The sequence below is a fragment of the Eptesicus fuscus genome, chromosome 6 (genome assembly GCF_027574615.1).
Source record: "Eptesicus fuscus isolate TK198812 chromosome 6, DD_ASM_mEF_20220401, whole genome shotgun sequence".
NCBI lineage: Eukaryota > Metazoa > Chordata > Mammalia > Chiroptera > Vespertilionidae > Eptesicus > Eptesicus fuscus.
In genome coordinates this window covers 23,130,147-23,148,953 of record NC_072478.1, presented here as the reverse complement: position 1 = coordinate 23,148,953, position 18,807 = coordinate 23,130,147, and the positions used below count along the sequence as shown (strand labels likewise).

Below are 18,807 nucleotides of genomic sequence, written 5' to 3'. Positions count from 1 at the left end.
CTATGTTGGTAAAAGGAAAAGATTGGAGATTTCAAGGGGCCCCCAGCAAGGAATGGGCGACATAGGTAGAAGCTCTGTGCCTGTTAAAAGGAACGGCAGCAGAAAAAAAAAAAGAACAAAAAATAACCGCAGTCCTGTTCTTTGGAATGTGTCTTGTTTATTCTACAAACTTATCTGCTCATGCAGGAAACAGGGACAGGGTCATTGATTGCAGCTTTGTTTGAGGATAGCAATTGGATGTGATCCTGGCAACCCTCAGGAGATGGCTGGTTAGATAGGCAGTGGAGCAGGCACACAGTGGGGCCTCCGTAGCCAAAGCCGCAGAAAGAGCCGGAAGCCACGGAGAGCAGATAGGCAGATCTCCAGGTGTAACAGGCAGGGACAGGAAAGTACCTTTGGGGATGTGGGACATGCTTATTCCTGTATCTAAATTGTGGTAGGTGTTTATGGAACTGTGTGCTTTAAAAACATGGTTTTTAATTAATTTCTTTTAGAGAGAGGAAGGGAGAGGGATAGAGAGACAGAAATATCAATGAGAGCCTGCCTCCTGCAAGCCCCCTACTGGGGATCGAGACCCAAACCCAGGCATGTGCCCGGACTTGGAATCGAACCAATGACCTCTTTAGTTCTTGGGCAGATGCTCAACCACTGAGCCACACCAGCCTGACTAGAATTGTATGCTTTTTTAAAAAAAATATATTTTATTGATTTTTTACAGAGAGGAAGGGAGAAGGATAGAGAGCTAGAAACATCGATGAGAGAGAAACATCGACCAGCTGCCTCCTGCACCCCCCCCCCCACCGGGGATGTGCCTGCAACTAATGTACATGCCCTTGCCCGGAATCGAACCCGGGACCATTCAGTCCGCAGGCCGATGCTCTATCCACTGAGCCAAACCGGTTTCAGCTGGAATTGTATGCTTTAAATGTGTCAATTACACCTAAGTAAAGTTGGTTTGAAACACACACACACACACACACACACACACACACACACACACACACAAAAGCCCACAAAAGCCAGGTGCAGATCAGTGAGGAGACAAAGGCATTCACACTTGTCTTTATTTGCATAGAGATATATACGGAAGGAAACAAGGAAGGAACCAAAGCCGTCATAAAAAGTTGTTTCTTTTTAGGAGAGGGGGCGGGAAAGACAGGGAGGTGGGTGGGAGACTTCACCTTGAGCCATAAGACCTTATTAGCAATTTCATGTTGAAATGAACAAAAAGAGTGTTCTGTTACGACAGTTGAATTGTGGTTAGGTAGAAAGAAGAGTCGTGGTTAACTAGAAAGCAGTTGCAGAACTGTGTGGGGACGGTGTTGTTTTGCATAAAGAGGGATGTTTTGCTGATGGAGGCACCAGTGACGGTGTGGCTGTCCCTAGAGAGCTGGGCTGGGAGAGGAAGGCTTGTTTTGTACCTTTATTTTTTTTCCTGTTTGGCTTTTTTTTTTTTTTTTTTTTTTGTGCAGCAAAGCAAGCAAGAATTTATTGACCGAAGCAAAAGCACTCTCAGGACAGTGAAACAAGGAAGGGCTCGAGGAGACACTTTTGCAAGGCTCACTGGGAAGGCAGAGGAAAGGGGACTGAGACAGGTTCAGGCGGTGAGCCTGGGGCGAGCTGCTGCTAGCTGCTCCCCTGGTTGCAAGTCTTGTGGGGTCCCTTCGGGTTTAGGAGACGCCTATCTGTGGGAGAAGAGGAGGAAGGGAACGGTGTGCCCTGCTCAGTCCTTCCTTAAAATCAAATCCATGTAGGGGGCCAGCTGGCTGTGGATGGGGCTAAGAGATGGAGTTACAGGCCAGCAAGGGGTTGGGGCAGACACTCTAGAACCCAGGTGATGCAACTCGCCAGGGTCAGGAAAGGGACATTTGCAGTCTTGCATCTATTTTTTTTTAATGTTTTTATTGGTAACAAATTTTTTTTTAAGAGAAAGAGGAAGGGAGTGGGAGGAAGGAAGTGAGAGATCGGAAAACATTGATGAGAGATAAACATTGATCGGCTGCCTCCTGCATGCTCCCCCTCTGGGGACAGGCAACCCCGGCATAGGTGCTAATAAGGAATGGAGCTGGCGTCCTTTTGGTGCACGGGGCGACGCTCAACCAACTGAGCCACACCGGCCAGGGCGCATCTATTCCTTTATTGAATATTTGGCAGTGACAGAAGGATGTCAGGTTCAAGAGCGTGGTTCCCGCTCAGCAGAACCACAGGCCCCTGAGAAGTCCTGCCAAGGGGCGGGGGTCCCAGGGGGCCCCACCACCCCACTGGCAGGGAAGTCTCTCTGCCTCCGGCCCCTCACAAGTGCTCAAGCCGGTCTTGCCTGGGCAGTTTGGTCTTGAAGAGGGACTTGCCCGAGGCCTCGATGTAAGTGACGCTCATCTCTTTGGGGCTGATCTCCACGTAGGTGAAGCCGCCCAGTGAGTTCTCAACCCCGTAGTGGAAGCGCAGGTAGCCGCTGGGAACCTTGCGGAAGTGCCTCCTCGAGGGGTCCATGAAGTTACCAGCCCCGCTCAGTATGTAGCCGATGCCGTCCTCATCCTGAAGGTACTGCGGATGGAGGACTCGGGGTCAGGGGAGCCCCCAGCCCCTCAGTGAGGCCGGCCACGGGCTTGGTGCCCACCTCTCTTGAGTCCAGGCTCTCCAGTCACTTTGGGGCAAGCAACATACACCCCCTGTGGGCCTCAGTTTCCCCACCTGCAGGAGTGTACTGATCCTACTTCACAAGTCCGCACTGAGTAAGCTACTGGCAACTGGTAGCCATGATGGTAGCTTTGGGGGGACTTGGGGTTGTTTCCCTGGTTAAAGAACATAGAGTCTGAGAGAGCGTGACATTTGGGGGAACCCCAAACAGCAGGAGGACCCCAATGTGCCACGTGGCACATCCACTGGGGTGGTGGCCCCTTACCTGGCTCCCCACCCTACCCCACCCGCAGGTCCCTCACCTGGAGGTTGTGGTCGTGGCCACTCAGGTAGGCGGTGACCTTGTACGTGGCCAGCAGCGGCTGCAGCTGACGGACCAGGCAGTGGGTGGGCCCGTGCTCCGCGATGGACCAGACTGGGTAGTGGCCGGCCACCAGCACGTAGTCCTCCTTGGCCGCCGCCAGCTGCTTCTTGAGCCAGGACAGCTGCGTCCGGGCCAGCTGTGGGTCGCGGGGCCTCTGCGGCTGCTGGCTCAGGAAGTCGTCCGAGTTGCCACACAGCGTCACCGTGTCCAGCATGAAGATGGCCACGGTCACATTGGACCGTGGGATCTTGAAGCGCAGGCGGTAGTAAGGGCTGGGGAAGTTCCTGTGGAGGGCACAGGGGCGGTGTGCACGGTGGAGAGGCCCCAGGGTCCGCTCAGGCCAGCGGGCCCCTCTGTGCCCCTGAGCCAGGCCTGGGGGGGGAGATGGATGGGGAGCAGGCTCACCAGCGCTTGGAGATCCTGGAGTAGGCAATTTGTGCCGAGACGTTGCCCAGGTGGTCATGGTTGCCAGCCAGCACGTACCAGGGCACATTGCGGAGGGAGGGGTCAGAGAACACATCCTCAAAGGTCTCCTGCAGCAGACAGAAAAGGCACCCCCACCCCAGGGTCAAGCAGCACCCCAATGCCCCCACCGACTCAGGAGTCAAGGACAAGAGAGACCCTGAGACCTCCAGGCCCCCACACGTGTCGGCGGCTTCCCTCTGCATCCCTCAGAGTCGGAAGGTGACCACGGCTTCCCCGCGGGTCCCCCGCCCCCGCCCCAGTGGCACACACCTGGAACCGCTTGTCCTCGGCATCCTGCACGCCGGTGAAGTAGAAATTGTCCCCCAGCGACAGGATGAAGTCTGTGCCGAGGATCTTCGCAGTCCTGGCAATCTCCTTGGCGTTGGCCGTCTCCCGGGCTGTGTAGAATGGGGCGTTGGGGACCCCGCCCCAGTCCCCCACAGCCACAAAGCGCAGGACGGGGGCAGCGCCACCAGCCAGGGGGAGCACCAGCAAGGCTTGCAGGACGAGCAGCGCTGTCCTTGTGTCCATCTGGGAGGCGAGAGACAAGTGTCTGGGGACCCGGGCTGAGGCGTGGGCAGGAGACACCCCCTTGCCCCGCTGTGGCCCAGCGGGAACCCCCCGGGGTGCCCTAGTTCCCAGGACTTCAGGGCAAAGTCGGCTGGGAGGGTGAGCGGGTAGGTGGCGTCCGGCCAGGGGCCAGGAAGGGTGGCCACGCAGGCCCACTCTGCCCGCCCTCACCCCGGACCCAGCACTCACCCCGGCGGAGGCACTGGCCGGTCACTTGGCACAGTCCAAGGGGCGGCTGCGTTCCAGGGCAGGGCTGGCCAGGGTCACGGAGCCTTTATGCTCTGGGGCGGAAACGGATCATTAGTGAGGATGAGGCAGTTTCTCCAGGGCTGTTCCAGAAGCCCTCCCCCTTGGGTCATGTGAGCCGTGGAGTTCCCCAGCCCTGGGCAGTGGGTGGGTGGGTGGGGGTCTGGCACACAAGTGTAGCCCCGCCTACCACCGCAGTCACGGTTCTGGCCTGGGGGCTTGTCTGTGCTGGGGGCCTGAGGCGCCGCTATTGCATGCTGCGTGTGCCCCAGCCAGACACATCTGGGTGTCCGCGTCCTGCCTGTGTCTGGGTGTGTCAGAGCTGCCGAGGTCACGTGTCTGCCGTGTGCCTGCGAGTCCCGTGTGCCCTGAGCAGATAAGGCCCAGGAGTCTGTGATGTGCGCCAGAAGCTGTGTGGGGCGATGACTTACTTGGGGGTCCCCGTTTTGTGTCTGGGTGGTGGTGTGTGCCTGCACCGTGTCTCTAGCGTGAGTGGTGTGTATGGTGTGTGTGGTGTGTTTGACAACATCTGAGTGTGTGTCCCAGGGTCACCCCCCCCCGCCCCCCAACAGTAGAGTCCCCCTTTTCCAGGAAGCCCTGCCCACACCTTCCTCTCTTCCCTGCCCCCATTCCTGCAGGAGGAACCCAGGCGGGAGGCAGCTGATGGCACCGCATGTGACCTCGGGCTTTAACCCTCACACTCTCCGCAGGGCTGGGAGGCTCTCCCAGTAACCCCAGCCCCTGGGACAGGCGCCTGGGCACCGGGGCCCCTGCACGTGTGGCCCGGCTGACTTACCCTGCGCTCGCGGCCTCCCTCTTCTGGCCGGAGTAGCCCCTGCACACTCGGGCTGCTGCCTGCAGCCCCGCAGGGTGAACAGGGGCCCCGGGGTCACCCAGACGGCTGGCAGTCCCTCGCCGCAGCCCGGGGTAACAGGAAGTGGGTCACAAGGACCCGGGGGGACCCCTCCCACGGGAGTCGGCCGGCACGACTACACCTGCAGGGCGGGTCTCACCTGTGGTTGGCTGGGGCCCGGGGTCAAGGTCAACGCCAGGCGCCGGGGGAGCCGCGCTGCTCAAGTGCGGGGCGCTCGCAGTGGGGGAGGGGGGTGCCCCGCGTTCAGGGCCCCCGGCCCGCGAGCCCGGGGCGGGCCCAGGTGTCCTCTGCGGCCCCGCGCTCCCACCTGGCCCGGTTGGCCACGCCCCGGAATCCTGCCCGGCCACCCCGCCGCCCCGCCCCACGGCGCTGGCAGCGCAAACACGATTGGGGCTCCGGACGGCGGCTTCGGGGCCCGATTTCCGCCCCGTCCCCCCACGCGGGCCCAGAGTCGCCACCTGCCTTCACACTGGGGGCGCCGCAGCCCTGGTCCAGCGCTGGGTGGGGCCTGGCCCTGGGCTGGGCCACCGTCTAGTGAGGAAGTCTCCACCCTCAGTCTTCTGGTCTTTAAAATGGGTGTGAGGGCAAGTGAGTCAAATCTTCCTTAGAAAGAATTCCAAATCATGTCAGTCAAAGGCCCCTCGGGAGCCAGGAGTCAGTCTTTCCAGCCTCCTTAAAAAAAATTTTTTTTTTAAATTGATTTAAGAGAGAGATAGAAACATCGATGATGAGAGAGAATCATTGATTCTGCTGCCTCCTGCAGGCCTCCCCTCCCCCGGGGATCCAGAGGGCAACCCGGGCATGTGCTCTTGACCAGAATCCGACTCCAGACCCTTCAGCCTGAAGTCCGAGGCTCTATCCACTGAGCATGGAGCATCCTCCCTTTGAGTGTGGACAGGGCTCAAAAGTGATTGACTCTCATCCAGTGAATAAAGTATGGAAAAACAAAAGCTGGGAACGGCACAGTGGAGACCCCTGGCGGACACCACCTGAACCAGACGGCCCTGGCTAACGTCCCAGTGTCCCTGACAGAATGTAGCGGGGAGGGCGGCTGACCTCTGGGGTTTCTTCCAGCAGCCGGTGGCCTCGGGCTAATGATGAGCACAATACCAGATACACTTCAACGGAGGGATTTTCGACAGAAGAATCCAGGCTCTGCAAACATGCCCCAGTCATGAAGAAGAAAAAAGTCCGAGGCATGTCACAGCCTGGCTGAGACCCGGCAGGCGTGAGGACACAATGAAATGTGGGATCCTGGGCCAGAGAGGGGGCGTTGGTGCAAAAACTGGTGACACCCAACCAAAGCCTGCAGGTCTGTGAATTGTAACACAACCAAGCGACACAATTTCTTCGTAGTTAAGGTGGTTATGGCTACAGGGGAGACAGGGAGGAGCCCGACCAAGCGCCTGGCATTCGTTTTTGCAACTTTTCTGTAAATCTAAAATATTCCAAATTAAAGTAGTTCACTTTGAAAATGGGTTTAATCCAAGAAACGTAAGAATGTTTTCAACATGTATTAAGCACCACTGTTTGCCCAGTACCGGCTGACACAGCAGTGAGCAGCACGGGCAGGAAAGCCCTCCCTGCTGGGCTGACATGCTGGAGAAACCTGTATGCTAGCCATTAATGGCTCTCCTTCCTTTGGGGGTGGGCGTTCTCTCTCCATTTTATAATTTACTAGAGGCCCAGCCTGCACCCTCTGGGACCCCTTGGGGGATCGGGCCTAAACCAGCAGTCAGACATCCCTCTCACAATCCGGCACTGCTGGCTCCCAACCACTTGCCTGTTTGCCTGCCTGATTGCCCCTAACCACTTCTGCCTGCCAGCCTGATCACCCCCTAACCACTCCTCTGTCAGCCTGATCGACGCCTAACTGCTCTCCTGCTGGTCTGATTGCCCCCAACTGCCCTCCCCTGCCCTCCCCTGCCGGCCTGGTCCCCCCAAGTGCCCTCCCTCCCCTGCAGGCCTGGTCCCCGCAACTGCCCTCCCTCCCCTGCAGGCCTGGTCGCCCCCAACTGCCTTCCCCTGCTGGCCACCTTGTGGTGGCCATCTTGTGACCACATGGGAGCGGCCATCTTGTGCAAGGGCATGATGGTCAATTTGCATATTATCTCTTTATTATATAGGATTATATAGGATGTACTTTTTGGAATGTTGCTTAAAAAGCCCTGTTAATTACTTTGCCAGCAGAACAAATACAGACTTCCTCTTAACATATCTGAGGTCAAATGGAAATACTAGTACAGGAAACAGGGCCCTCACTACAGGTTCAGGGCAGGGGCTGTTTCTGGGGAGACAGGCAGGGGAGTGGAATCAGGGTGGGGTGACAAAGGAGTTGGAAAGGGGCTTCAACTCCATCCCTACTGTTTTTTTGTTTATTTGTTTTCACAAAAAAGGAAAAAAGAAATGATCAGAACCAATTAGGACTAAATGTTAACATTTGCTTCTTCACATGGTTGGTACAGGAGTGTTTTAGGAGTAATCTATGCTTTCTGTATTTTTTTTTAACACCATGCAAATTTATATTTTTTAGCCCTAACCAGTTTGGCTCAGTGGATGGAGTGATGGCCTGTGGACTGAAGGGTCTCGGGTTCGATTCCAGTCAAGGACACATGCCTGGGTTGTGGGCTCGATCCCCAGTAAGGGGCATGCATGAGGCAGCCGACCAGTGATTCTCTCATCATTTATGTTTCTATCCCTCTCTCCTGTCCTCTCTGAAATCAATAAAAAGTATATTTTTAAAAATATGTTTTAAAATGTATATATTTTTTTATCTTATTGTAAGACGTGGTCTTTATAGAAAAATTGGAAAATACTGAAAAGCACAAAGAAAACAATTACACTCTCCAGTAATCTCTCTGCCTGGAGAGTCACTATTCATTCATTTTTCTTTTCCGTTGATTTTTCTATGCCTACATTTGTCTTCAGAAAGATGGGATGGCCCTGGCCAGTTTGGCTCAGTGGAGAGAGCGTCAGCCCGAGACTGAAGGGTCCCAAGTTCGATCCCAGTCCAGGGCACTTACCTGGGTTGCAGGCTTGATCTCTGGCAGCCCTGATTGGGGCACATGCAGGAGGCAACCAACTGATGTCTCTCTCACATCAGTGTTTCTCTCTCTGTGTCTCTCACCCTCCCTCCCACTCTCTCTAAAAATGAATGAAAAAATATCCTCGGGTGAAAATAAACAAAAAACAAAAATAAGAAACAGAAAAATGGGATGCTAGTGATACTATTTTATAAAGTCTTAAATGTTAACATTTTATATATATATTTAAATTAATAAGTATGCAAAAGCTTGTGCACATGACTTTGTGGATTCTTGGCAATCGCTCTGTCATCTCCCGGGTTCTGAATACGCTGTTCTCCCTCCGTTTGCCCAGGGGTCCCTGCTCTGCTGATTTTCTGTGAGGGTGGATCAGGGTTTGGCTCAGAGCCTCCCGCCCCCTCCCACCCTGCCTGGCTTCCCCACAGCCACGTCAATCCCGTGGTTGAGCTCTTCCTTTGGCACCTCTGTGCCCTGCCCACTCCTCCCCTCTCCCCTTGCTCTTCTCTGGCCTTTTCACCCTCCTGGAATAGGGCCACCTCTGACCTCAGGGCCTTGGCACTTGCTGTTCCATTTGCCTAGAAGGCTCTTCCCTTTCCAGATCACACCCCCGCAAACCCTGTGCTCCTTTCCCCGCTGTATTCAAGTTTCTTTATCTAAAATGCACCCTCCACCCCCATCTGACTCCTGCATTTTTCTCCGTCACCCTTATCATGACCCAACAAGCCACACATCTTGGTTTTTGTCTGTCTCCCCACCAGAGAGATCTCCACTGGGATAAGAACGTCCCTGTTGTGTTTCTCTGGCATCTGGAATCCAGGCGCACAGAGGCGGTTGCTCATGTGGGGGATGATGGAGCGAAGGGGTGCCCTTTCAGGACCCCACTTGCCTCTGGATTGAATGTGCAGCCTCCCCGACCGCCCTCCTGGCTTCCTGCCTTGAGTGGATTCCACCAACTCCGTTCCGGCTGCTTCGGTTCTGTCAGTGGTGTTGTGGTTGGTAACCTGCCCTGGAGTGTCTTAGAGATCCTTCAGTGACCTGTTAACGAAAAAAACCATTGAAACCTGTAAAGAATTTCTGTGAGTTTATTTGAGCCAAACTGTCGACATATGCCGGGAAGCAGAACCTCAATGAATTGAGATAATGCTCCGGAGAATGCAGGGTTACATCTGTTTTTATACATTGCAATCAAAGGAAAGGGACATAGGTGAGTTACATGAAATCCATTGGTGATAGATTAGGGAGGTGGGACAAAGCAAAGCGGGGAAACCTCTGGGATAGGGTGAAAAGTGAAATGATGGACATGTGCTTCTCTTACAGAGATGGATACAGGATACTTTAACGTAATTAACAGTTGACAATTAACTTGATAACAATAACAATGAGGGAATGTCCCGGTGCCATTTGTTGTGCCCTGAGGGGTCCGGGGTAAAAAGGAAGTTACAAGTTACCCAGACATCTCACAGATATGTTATCTTAGAGGCAAAAAGGCAAATGGGCTCAGTAAAGAAGATCTAAGTTGATCTTTGTCAGGGAAGATATCGGACTAGGACATGACTACCCACTATAACCTGTTTGTAGTTAAATATTTAATTTTCAAACCATCCTTTATGGTTATTCCAAGTCTCTGAGTTTGCAAGACTGCCACGCAGGCCTCCCCTGAGCTTGTCAGGTTAGCATGTGGCTTCTTTCGTTCACAGACCCCTGATTAGATTTGGCATCTCTCTCACATCCTGGGCACAGCCCTCAAGTCACACGAAGGACAGCTTATTCCCACCTCAGGGCCTTTGCACTTGCCGTTCTCTCCACTGGACCGCGCTCCCCCATCTTTCTGTCATCGAGTACTTGGCTGAAGTGCCACCTTCTCAGACGGCCCGGATACAATTAGCACCCCAGCACCCACTTCTCAGTGTCCACCATTGTCAAGCACCCTTTCCCCATCCTCCCCACCAAGAGTTCCCATAGTGCAGGTCTGAGTGGGCACCCAGTGGGCACTGATAAGCTCCGGTCAGTGAGGGGAGGTAGGCACCAGACTGGCACGAGTGGTCTGAGGAGAGCCGGAGGGCAGAGGCCGGTGGAAGGCATCAGGAGGTGGGAACAGAGGCCGAAGGGGCTGTAGGAACAAGGCCTGGAGCTATGGAGTGGGCGCTTGATCTGGAGAGTGACAGGTTCGGAGGATGGGGTCCAAGCCGTGTTTTAAAAATCAGTTTGGCCTGGCTGGCGTAGCTCAGTGGTTGAGCACCGACCTATGAACCAGGAGGTCACGGTTCAATTCCTGGTCAGGGCACGAGCCCAGGTTGTGGGCTCAATCCCCAGTGCAGGGTGTGCCGGAGGCAGCCGATCAATGATTCTCTCTCACCATTGATGTTTCTGTCTCTCTCTCCTTTTCCTTTCCTCTTTGAAATAAATAAAAACATTTTAAAAAATCAGTCTGGAACAAAGCAAGTCAAAGACAAATGTATACCATCTGACTGTCTGTACTTCTATCTTTATATATATATATTTTTTTAAAAAATATATATTTTATTGATTTTTTACAAAGAGGAAGAGAGAGAGATAGTTAGAAACATCAATGAGAGAGAAACACCGGTCGGCTGCCTCCTGCACACCCCACACTGGGAATGTGCCTGCAATCTAGGTACATGACCAGAATCGAACCTGGGACCTTTCAGTCCTTAGGCTGACACTCTATCCACTGAGCCAAACCAGTTAGGGCTATCTTTATATTTCTGTTTACTGATATCTCCCTATCACTGTCTATATCTACCTGCCTACCTAGTTATCCATCAGTCACGCTATATCTTTTTTTAAAAATATGTTCTATTGATTTTTACAGAGAGGAAGAGAGAGGAACAGAGAGTCAGAAACATCGATGAGAGAGAAACATCGACCAGCCGCCTCCTGCACACCTCCTACTGGGGATGTGCCCGCAACCAAGGTACATGCCCTTGACCGGAATCGAACCTGGGACCCTTCAGTCCACAGGCCGACGCTCTATCCACTGAGCCTAACCAATTAGGGAAGTCACACTATATCTTGATACAAAACTGCAAGTGCTCGGTGCTACACACCAAGAAGAAATTCTGGTGCCAAAAGGAACCAAATGAAGAGTGGTATGCTCTGAGGAGAGCTGCTATGGGACTTTATTAATTTCTACTTTATTCATTTCTTTACTTAATTCCTCTTTAAACATTATAAGCTGGTGATAAATATATTTTTAAATATTTGTATTGCTCTCAGAGAGGAAGGGAGAGAGAGACAGAAACATCAATGATGAGAGAGAATCATTGATCGGCTGCCTCCTTCAGCCCTCTCCTGGGGATGGAGCCTGCAACCTGGGCATGTGCCCCAACTGGGAACCGAACCGTGACCCTCTGGTTCATAGGTCAACGCTCAACCACTCAGTCACGCCAGCCGGGCTGGTAATATTTTTGTAACCAGGAAGACAATATTTACCTAGACAGTCACGCTGACGAAAGCGTGGACGATTGCTGCGGGAGATAAGCCTGCGGTCGGGGAGACCCAGGGTTGGCGCTCTGGACGGCGGCTCAAAGGCCGGGCCTGCGTCCACGCTCCAGCGCCTCTGATGGCATTCGTCTGTGGGACTGTTGGCTGGGTGTACCTTCCTGGGCCTCATTTCTTCATCTTTAACATGGATGCTGTGACCGTCGCGCAGTTCAGGATGTTGTGTGGACCAGAAGACCTGCCGCAGATGGAATATGCGGAATAACACCTTGCCCGGAGCAATCACTCACTGTAAGCCAGCTGCCACTGCTTAATATTATTACCATCACTATTACGTGTATTATTATTATTGTTGATCCTCACCCAAAGATATTTTTCCCATTGATTTTTAGAGAGTGTTGAAGGGAGGGAGGGAGGGTGGGAGAGGGAGAGAGAGACACACACACACACACATCGATCAGTTGCCTCCTGCAGGCATCCTGTGGGCTGAACCTGCAGCAATCGTCCACGCTTTCCTCAGCGTGACTGTCTAGTAAATATTGTCTTCCTGGTTACAAAAATATTACCAGCCCGGCTGGCGTGACTGAGTGGTTGAGCGTTGACCTATGAACCAGAGTGTCACGGTTCAGTTCCCAGTCGGGGCGTATGCCCAGGTTGCAGGCTCAATCCCCAGGAGAGGACTGAAGGAGGCAGCTGGTCTGGAATGGCACCCACAACCCTTGGATGCATGGGCCAACTCTCTAACCACTGAGCACGCCGGCCAGGGCTATTATGTGTATTAAGTTGAAGCGCCCACCCCCCCCCCAATCTCAATTTTTAAAATCCCAAATAGTTTACAGTGAGAAGCCTCCCTCCTACTCTGGTCTCTCAGCCACCACTTTGGAGGGAACGAGCTTACCAGATTTTTAAAAAAATATTTTTATTGATTTCAGAGAGGAAGGGAGAGGGATAGAGAGATAGAAACATCAATGATGAGAATCATTGGCTGCCTCCTGCACGCCCCCTACTGGGGACTGAGCCCTATGCCCTAGACCAAAATCGAACCCAGGACTCTTCAGTCCAGAGGGCAATGCTCTATCCACTGAGCCAAACCAGCCAGGGCAAATTTACCAGATTTTTGTGGCTCCTTCCAGAGACGACTAATTGATTTCAGGCTGATAACTTTAAATTGAAGAGTATAAGATAATTTGAGTTTAGAAGCAGTACAGAATGTTTAAGATAATACATTGCCCCCTATTTATATGTTTAATTTTCAAATTTATAATAACTGCTAAGGACCTCAGAAGGGCTTATTTGGTGGTGGCATTTAGCAGATTAAAGAATAAAATTTATCACTTTTTAAAAATATATATTTTGTTGATTTTTTACAGAAAGGAAGGGAGAAGGATAGAGAATTAGAAAGATCGATGACAGAGAAACATCGATCAGCTGCCTCCTGCACACCCCCTACTGGGGATGTGCTCACAACCAAGGTACATGCCCTTGAACGGAATCGAACCTGGGACCCTTCAGTCCGCAGGCCGATGCTCTATCCACTGAGCCAAACCAGTCAGGGCTAAAATTTATCACTTCAATAAAGGCCATCTAAAATGTTTAAGCGAGACTACATCAAAATAAAAAGCTTCTGCACAGCAAAAGAAACCATCAACAAAACAACAAGAAAGCCCACTGCATGGGAGAACATATTTGCCAATAGTATCTCCGATAAGGGTTTAATTTCCAAAATTTATAGGGAACTCACACAACTTAGCATAAGGAAGAGAAACAATCCAATAAAAAAATGGACAAAGGACCTAAATAGACACTTTTTGAAAGAGGACATTCAGAAAGCCAAGAGACATATGAAAACATGCTCAAAGTCATTAATCATCTGAGAGATGCAAATCAAAAGGACAATGAAGTACCATCTCACACCTGTCAGAATGGCTATCATCAACAAATCAATAAATGGCAAGTTCTGGCGAGGATGTGGAGAAAAAGAAACCCTCCTTCAATGCTGGTGGGAATGCAGACTGGTGCAGCCATTGTGGAAAACAGTATGGAGTTTCCTCAAAAAGTTAAAAATGGAACTTCCATTTGACCCAGTGATCCCACTTCTAGGAATATATCTGAGGAAAGTAGAAACACCAATCAGAAAGGATATACGCACCCCTATGTTCATAGCAGCACAATTTACAATAGCTAAGAGTTGGAAACAGCCTAAGTGCCCATAGCAGGTGAATGGATTGAAAAACTGTGGTACATCTACACAATGGAATACTACGCTGCTGTAAAAAGGAAGGAACTCCTACCATTTGCAACAGCATGGATGGAGCTGGAGAGCATTATGCTAAGTGAAATAAACCAGTCACAGAAAGATAAATATCACATGATCTCACTCATTTGTGGGATATAATGAACAACATAAACTGATGAACAAAAATAGAGCCAGAGGAAAAAAACGTTTTAGAATAGAATAAATCCTGTTATTTGCAGATTTTTAATATTTCCTACAACTTTTTTGATATCATATTATGTTAGTACAGTTTTGGTAATATTATACTTAAAATCCTTTTATTCTTGAAATATTAATGTTCATTGCACGTAACATTATTATATTTAAGATAGTTTTCCTTGAAATATTAAAAAATAAAAATAAAGTGTTTCAGTATTCATACTAAAAGGGAAAAATAAATAAAATGTTGAAGCGAATTCAACCCACTGCATTTCCACAAGGAGCCAATGGCCTCTTGGAAAGCGATGGTCCACGTGGCCAGGTGTAAAAGCTGGAACCACAGGCTGAAGGGAAACCGTGTTTCTCAAGGTATCGCTTAAACGGATTACACTTTTACAAAGTAACTACGAAGATGGACTATTCGAGGCACCAAAGCTGACCCCAAACCCAGACACTAATGAGTTTGATTTTAGGAACCGAAAGGCTAGTGTGGCTGGAGCAGAGGGAGCGAGTGAGGAGGACATGAAGGCGGGGAGGGGAGGAGGGCGTGTGTGGGGCAGATGCGTGGGGTGCGGGGGAGGAGCTTTTATCCCCAGTGAGGTGGGCTCAGAGGAGAACTCAGTAGAGGAGGGACTGATCTGATTTAGGTTTTGTGTAACTTCTACTGGGTGCCTGGAGCAGATGGAAAAACTGGGTCGTGGGGGCTTATACCCTGTTTACTCATTAAAAAAAAAAAAAAAAAAGGAGCGGAACGCCGGAGCCTGAATACCTTTCGGATCCTTGACCTGTTCATTGCTGCCCTCGTGTGGCTACATCCTGAACTGCAGCGACATCGGCTGACCGCTCTTTTTGGTGCGCAAAGGCTTCCTCCCAGCCCACTGTGCGCCGTGCAGAGGGTCCTGCAATGGATTCGGCCAAGGACTGTCCTAGAGACTCTCCCAGAGGAGTGAGGAGTGAGTGTGTGGGGAGTCAGATGTTTGCAGGGTAACCGATGAACCTCGCTCTTCTCAGGAAATTGCAGATTGTGTTGGCTTCTAGAGAGAGGTTTTCAGAGGAGGGGTCTTTGGTCCGCGTTCAAGGACCAGTAGGAGTTTTTCAGGAAGGCACAGTGAGAACAGCCATCCTGGCCCTAGCCGGGTTTGCTCAGTGGATAGAGCGTGGCCTGCGGACTGAAGGGTCCCAGGTTCGGTTCCTGTCAAGGGCTCAAGAGCTCATACCGTGGCTGCAGGCTCATGCAACCAATCGATGTGTTTCTCTCACATCGATATTTCTCTGTCTTTCCCTCTCTCTTCCACTCTATCTAAAAGATCAACGGAAAAATATCCTCAGGTGAGAATTAACAACAACAACAAAAAAAAAAGAGAAAAAAGAAAGAAAAAGAAAAGTTATCCTGGGCAGAAAGAAGGGCATTTTTTGCCATTTATTTACAAAGCTAGGTCAAAACTGAACTCCTGATATACTCCTTATCCCCTAAACTGCTGCTCCCAACCTGGGTCACGGGGTTACCATGCCTATACTTGTCCTGAACACCTCTCTTCCTCTCACGCCTGCCATCCCCATGGCCACCACCCAGGGCCAGACACCCATCACCTGGGTGTTGGATGCCTGTCCCGGCCTTTAATTCCTGCTTGCCATCCCCGTCTCAAGGGTATCTTTCCCTGCCTCTCCCCTGCTCCACTTCTCCCAAGGCTCCCAGCTCTGGAAGGAGGCCCAAGCCGGTCAGCCTGCCGCCTGAAGTGGTGGAGGACCGGGCCCTGCCTACCCCACAGAGTCATTGCATGAACAACTGCACACGCAATAACAGCACCTGCCCTTCTCACTGAGGCTCACCTGATGCCAGCCCATGTGTCATGCAGTTTAAAGGCGGCTTCACAACAGCCTTATCACTTGACAGAAGAGCAAACGGAGGTTCAGAGAGCTCAAGTGGCTTGTCCAAGGTGAACTCTGTTCTTTCCAGCTGCAAAGCTTGGGCTTAACCCCAACACACTGTCGCCTCTGTGACACATCTCTGATGTGATGGGTTTAATTCTTTGCTCTCGTTCTTCGTCAGCTCAGGATTCTAAACACAGACCAGGTGGCTTGAAGGACAGACAGCTATTGCTCACAGTTCTGGAGACTGGGAAGTCCAAGACCAAGGTGCCAGACAATTAATTCAATTACTGGTGAGTGCTCTCTTCCTGGCTTACCGACAGCCAACTCTTGCTATGTCCTCACATGGTGGGGGCAGGGGGGAGGGGGGAGATACCTCTGGTGTCTCTTCTTCTCAGGGCACCATCCCATCATAAGGGCCCACCCTCAGACCTCATCTGATCTGAATTACCGACCAAGGCCCCATGTCTAATACCATCACGTTGGGTTAGGACTTCAACATATGGATTTGGGGAGCCACACATATTCAGTCTATAACATCTTCCCTTCAAATGCTTGAGCCCTTCCCCTTGAGTGTGGGTCAAACTTTAGTGACACTTAAGAAAAACACCTTTGAATATTATTGTGGATCTAGTATTATAGAAAATAATAAAGAGATCTAGTATACCCTTCACCCACTTTCTCCCAATGGTAACATTGCATAACTTGAGTTCACTATCCCAACCAGGAAACTGATTTATTGAGGATAGCCATTCTGATAGGGGTGAGGTGATATCTCATTGTGGTATTAATTTGCATTTCTCTCATGATTAGTGATGGGGGGGGGCATCTTTTCATATGTCTGTTGGCCATCTGTACGTCTACTTTGGGAAAATGTCTATTCAGGTCATCTGCCCATTTTTTTTAATGCTTTTTATTGACTTCAGAGAGAGGAAGGAAGGGAGAGGGAGAGAGATAGAAACATCGATAGGAGAGAAATACTAATTGGCTGCCCCGTGCAAGCTCCCTACTGGGGATCGAACCAGCAACCCGGGCATGTGCCCTGACCTGGAATAGAACCAGTGACCTTCCGGTGCATGGATGGTGCCCAACCGAAGAGCCACACAGCCTGGGCCTCTGCCCATTTTTTTAGTTTGTTAATCCTCACTGGAGGGTATTTTCCTTTGACCTTTTTACAGAGAGTGGGAGAGAGAGGGATAGACAGAGAGAAACATCAATATGAGAGAAACGCATTGATTGGTTGCCTGCTGCATGCTCCTGACCAACGCTCAAGCCTGGGAAGAGCCTGCAACGAAGGTACCCTTGACCAGAACTGAACCCGGAACCCTTTGGTCTGCAGGCCTACACTCTATCCACTGAGCCAAATCGGCTAGAGCTGCCCATCTTTTCATTGTATTTTTTTGTTTGTTTTTTAAAAGTTGCATGAGTTCTTTACATATTTTGGCTACTAACTCCCTTATTGAATATATGATTTGCAAACATTTTACCTCATTTGGTAGGTTGGCTAATAATTTTGTTGATGGTTTTCTTAATTGCACAAAACCTTTTTAGTTTGATGTACTCCCATTTGTTTTTTTCTTTTTCTTTTGTTGCCTTTGCTTTTGTTCAGATTCAGAAAATCATATCAGGACCTACATCAAGGGACTTATGGACTATGTTTTTCTAAAAGTTTTATGGTTTCAGGTCTTTTATTTTTTATTTCCGAGATCAAGTGAGAGGGAAGAGATAGAAACATCAATGATGAGAATCATTGATCAGCTGCTTCCTGCACACCCCCTACATGGGATGGAGCCCACAAGCCAGGCACATGCTCTTGACATGAATCAAACCTGGGACCCTTCAGTCTGCAGGCTGACGCTCTATCCACTGAGCCAAACCAGCTAGGGCTCAGGTCTTACATTTAAGTCTTTAATCCATTTTTAAAATACTTTCTTTTAAAAAAATGTATTCGTATTGATTTCAGAGAGGAAGGAAGAGGGAGAGATAGAAACATCAGTGATGAGAATCATTGATTGGCTGCCTCTGGCACACCCCCCAACTGGGAATCGAAGCATGACCTCCTGGTTCATAGGTTGATGCTGAACCACTGAGCCACACACACTGGCTGGGCTAACCCATTTTTTTTTTTTTTAAGATGGTGAGAAACTTTTTAAAAATAAATGTGTTTTTATTGATTTAGAGAGAGAGAGGTAGGGAGCGGGATAGAGATAAAAACAGTGAGAGAAACATCATTGATCACTGCCTCCTGCATGTTAATAGGGATTGCATTGAATCTTTAGATGACTTTGGGTTGTATGAACATCTTAACAATATTCTTCCAGTACATGAACATAGGATACCCTTTCATTTACTTGTGTTTTTCAATTTTTCATGAATGTCTTGTGGTTTTCAGTATACATCTCCTTCTCCTCCTTGGTTAAATTTGTTCCTAAGTATTTTATTATATTTTTTTATAGTTTAATGTAATTTAATAGCAAACTTAGGAACAGCACAGAAGATAACATTAAAAACATGTTCTGGGGGTGGGGGGGACAATGGTAAGATATGTACACATATAATACCTTAATAAAAAAATTAAAAAAAAAAACATGTTCTGGCCTGGCTGGTGTGGCTCAATGGTTGAGTGTAGTCTCATGCACCAGTGGTCACCAGTTCTATTCTTGGGCAGGGCACATGCCTGGGTTGCAGGCTTAATCCTCAGTAGGAGGCAGCTGATAGATCGATGATGTTTCTATCCCTCCCTCTCCCTTCCTCTCTAAAAAAATAAATTAATTAAAAAATCAATAAAAACATTTTTAAAAATGAAAAGAACAGTTGGAGGTGGCTAACCGCCTTTTCCCCA

General features: G+C 50.1%; 1 protein-coding gene across 2 annotated transcripts; it reads right to left on the bottom strand.

Moving 5' to 3' along the window:
* Positions 1 to 2,055: 2,055 nt before the first annotated feature.
* On the bottom strand, positions 2,056 to 5,575 carry ACP5 (acid phosphatase 5, tartrate resistant). 2 transcript variants are annotated; one of them, XM_028134731.2, is made up of 6 exons: positions 5,296 to 5,575; positions 4,226 to 4,317; positions 3,737 to 3,997; positions 3,407 to 3,534; positions 2,940 to 3,285; positions 2,056 to 2,544 (listed from the first exon to the last, which is right to left on the bottom strand). In XM_028134731.2, exons 3-6 carry the CDS (start codon positions 3,995 to 3,997, stop codon positions 2,293 to 2,295), a joined length of 987 nt encoding a protein of 328 aa, XP_027990532.1. In that variant the 5' UTR covers positions 4,226 to 4,317; positions 5,296 to 5,575; the 3' UTR covers positions 2,056 to 2,292. The 2 variants fall into 2 exon arrangements, with proteins under 2 accessions (XP_027990532.1, XP_027990533.1); XM_028134732.2 differs by lacking the exon at positions 5,296 to 5,575 and adding an exon at positions 5,079 to 5,218.
* Between the last annotated feature and the right edge of the window lie 13,232 nt (positions 5,576 to 18,807).

Coding starts and splice junctions, on each gene's coding strand:
- ACP5 (XM_028134731.2), bottom strand. CDS start 3,997: ATGGACACAAGGACAGCGCTGCTCGTCCTGCAAGCCTTGCTGGTGCTC. Junction 3,286..3,406: donor TCCAGGATCTCCAAGCGCTG/GTGAGCCTGCTC, acceptor TGCCCTCCACAG/GAACTTCCCCAGCCCTTACT. Junction 2,545..2,939: donor GCCACGACCACAACCTCCAG/GTGAGGGACCTG, acceptor CTCCATCCGCAG/TACCTTCAGGATGAGGACGG.